Source organism: Morus notabilis, unplaced genomic scaffold (assembly GCF_000414095.1).
Source record: "Morus notabilis unplaced genomic scaffold, ASM41409v2 Scaffold10778, whole genome shotgun sequence".
Taxonomy (NCBI): domain Eukaryota; kingdom Viridiplantae; phylum Streptophyta; class Magnoliopsida; order Rosales; family Moraceae; genus Morus; species Morus notabilis.
The window spans coordinates 1-1,422 of NW_010358161.1; the positions used below are offsets into that span (position 1 = coordinate 1).

General features: G+C 35.9%; 1 protein-coding gene across 1 annotated transcript; it reads right to left on the reverse strand.

Moving 5' to 3' along the window:
- Positions 1-43: 43 nt before the first annotated feature.
- On the reverse strand, positions 44-1,189 carry LOC112090393 (monooxygenase 3-like). The gene is made up of 3 exons (XM_024161565.1): positions 981-1,189; positions 698-863; positions 44-547 (listed from the first exon to the last, which is right to left on the reverse strand). The coding sequence occupies exons 1-3, from the start codon at positions 1,004-1,006 to the stop codon at positions 308-310; spliced, it is 432 nt and encodes a 143-aa protein (XP_024017333.1). The 5' UTR covers positions 1,007-1,189; the 3' UTR covers positions 44-307.
- Between the last annotated feature and the right edge of the window lie 233 nt (positions 1,190-1,422).

Below are 1,422 nucleotides of genomic sequence, written 5' to 3' on the forward strand. Positions count from 1 at the left end.
CTTTGATGTTGCTTGATACATGACACGAGTTCTATACGATAGGAATACCATACTAATAGTCGGTGTTTTTGAAATGTTAGATTTAGTCAAAATCACAATTCAAAAGAGTGCGCTACCATTTTTTTTTGTTTTGGTTTTTTTTTTTTTTTTTCAGAACCCTACTATAGGATCTCACATCACTTATAGTGAAAAGTCGAAGAATCTATTTTGCTGCTTACTTTGTTAGAACTCGAATAGAGGAAAAACTGTTCATAAAGCAAGGAATAACCAAATGAAGCTCAGGATAGTACTTATAGAGTGCAATTAATTACTTACCTTGGGCAGGGGAGAGATGAAAAGTCAAAAACCAATAAACGGATCTGTCATCACAAGGCATAGCACCAGATCTAAAACCATGTCCTGAGAACTGCATGAAAAATGGCTCAAAACCATGACTAGTATTAAAACTCACACACCCCCTAATAGCTGATCTCCCTGTATATGAAGCCTTCTTGAACCCCAGCCATTTTGCCACCACTGAGTTTACTCCATCACAACCAACCAACACCTTTCCATTTCACACAACAAACAATATTACAAGCGATTTGACGTCTCTAAACCACATAGATACACATATATAGTTATAAATGTGACATGTTAAAAGAAATCTTATTACAAAGTAGATAATTTTCCCTATTCCATATCATATTATTTTTACCTTGGTCTTAATGACCGTGCCATCAGCAAGATGTACAAGCTTGTAGAAGCCTGATTCCTCAATAGCAACCACCTTGGAAGAGTACCTTATGGTGCCACATGGGAGTTCCTTTGAAAGGGCCTCTAATAACAACTTCCTCTTCACACATCGGACTTCATGCTCTCCACTGCACATAACGCGATGGTTAAAACCTATGTTCTACTGATCGGGTATAGAACTAAGTGACTTCTCAAATAATATCATATGTAGGAGTCAGCATTTCGCTACATTTAGATTAGCTTACTGTTTTCTTTTCGCCTTAAATGACATCTCTGCTGTTTGACTTCCTGAAACCGTCGAGGAAGTGACATTCCTGCATTCAACTTCTCCCAAGTTAGTCCAACATTTTGTTTGATATCTTTGCGTTTAATTAGTATAACCATTTTTTAAGGAAAATACAAGGTTTTATTAACATCTCTATACATGAGTTTTTCAAAAAATAAAAAAGGCACCAGTGGTGTCCTCATGCCCATTTCTATACGTGAGTTTGGGTGGCCCATTTATGACATTGACCGTGCAAATCAGTTAAGGCCACAAACTTAAACATCATCATCTATAGGGCCAAATTAAAGATAGGCTAAGGTTATAATGACAAAGAAACTTGGCCATCACCACAAAATCAAATGGTAATCAAGCAAGCTGCTCCAAAAAAAAAAAAAAAAAAAAAAAAAAAAAAAAAAAAATAG

Bases quoted from the DNA above. Each gene is read 5' to 3' on its own strand.
- LOC112090393 (XM_024161565.1), bottom strand. From the start codon at position 1,006: ATGTCATTTAAGGCGAAAAGAAAACA. The intron at 864-980 runs GTAAGCTAATCT...CGTTATGTGCAG, and splicing joins TTTAAGGCGAAAAGAAAACA to TGGAGAGCATGAAGTCCGAT. The intron at 548-697 runs GTAAAAATAATA...TGAAATGGAAAG, and splicing joins GCACGGTCATTAAGACCAAG to GTGTTGGTTGGTTGTGATGG.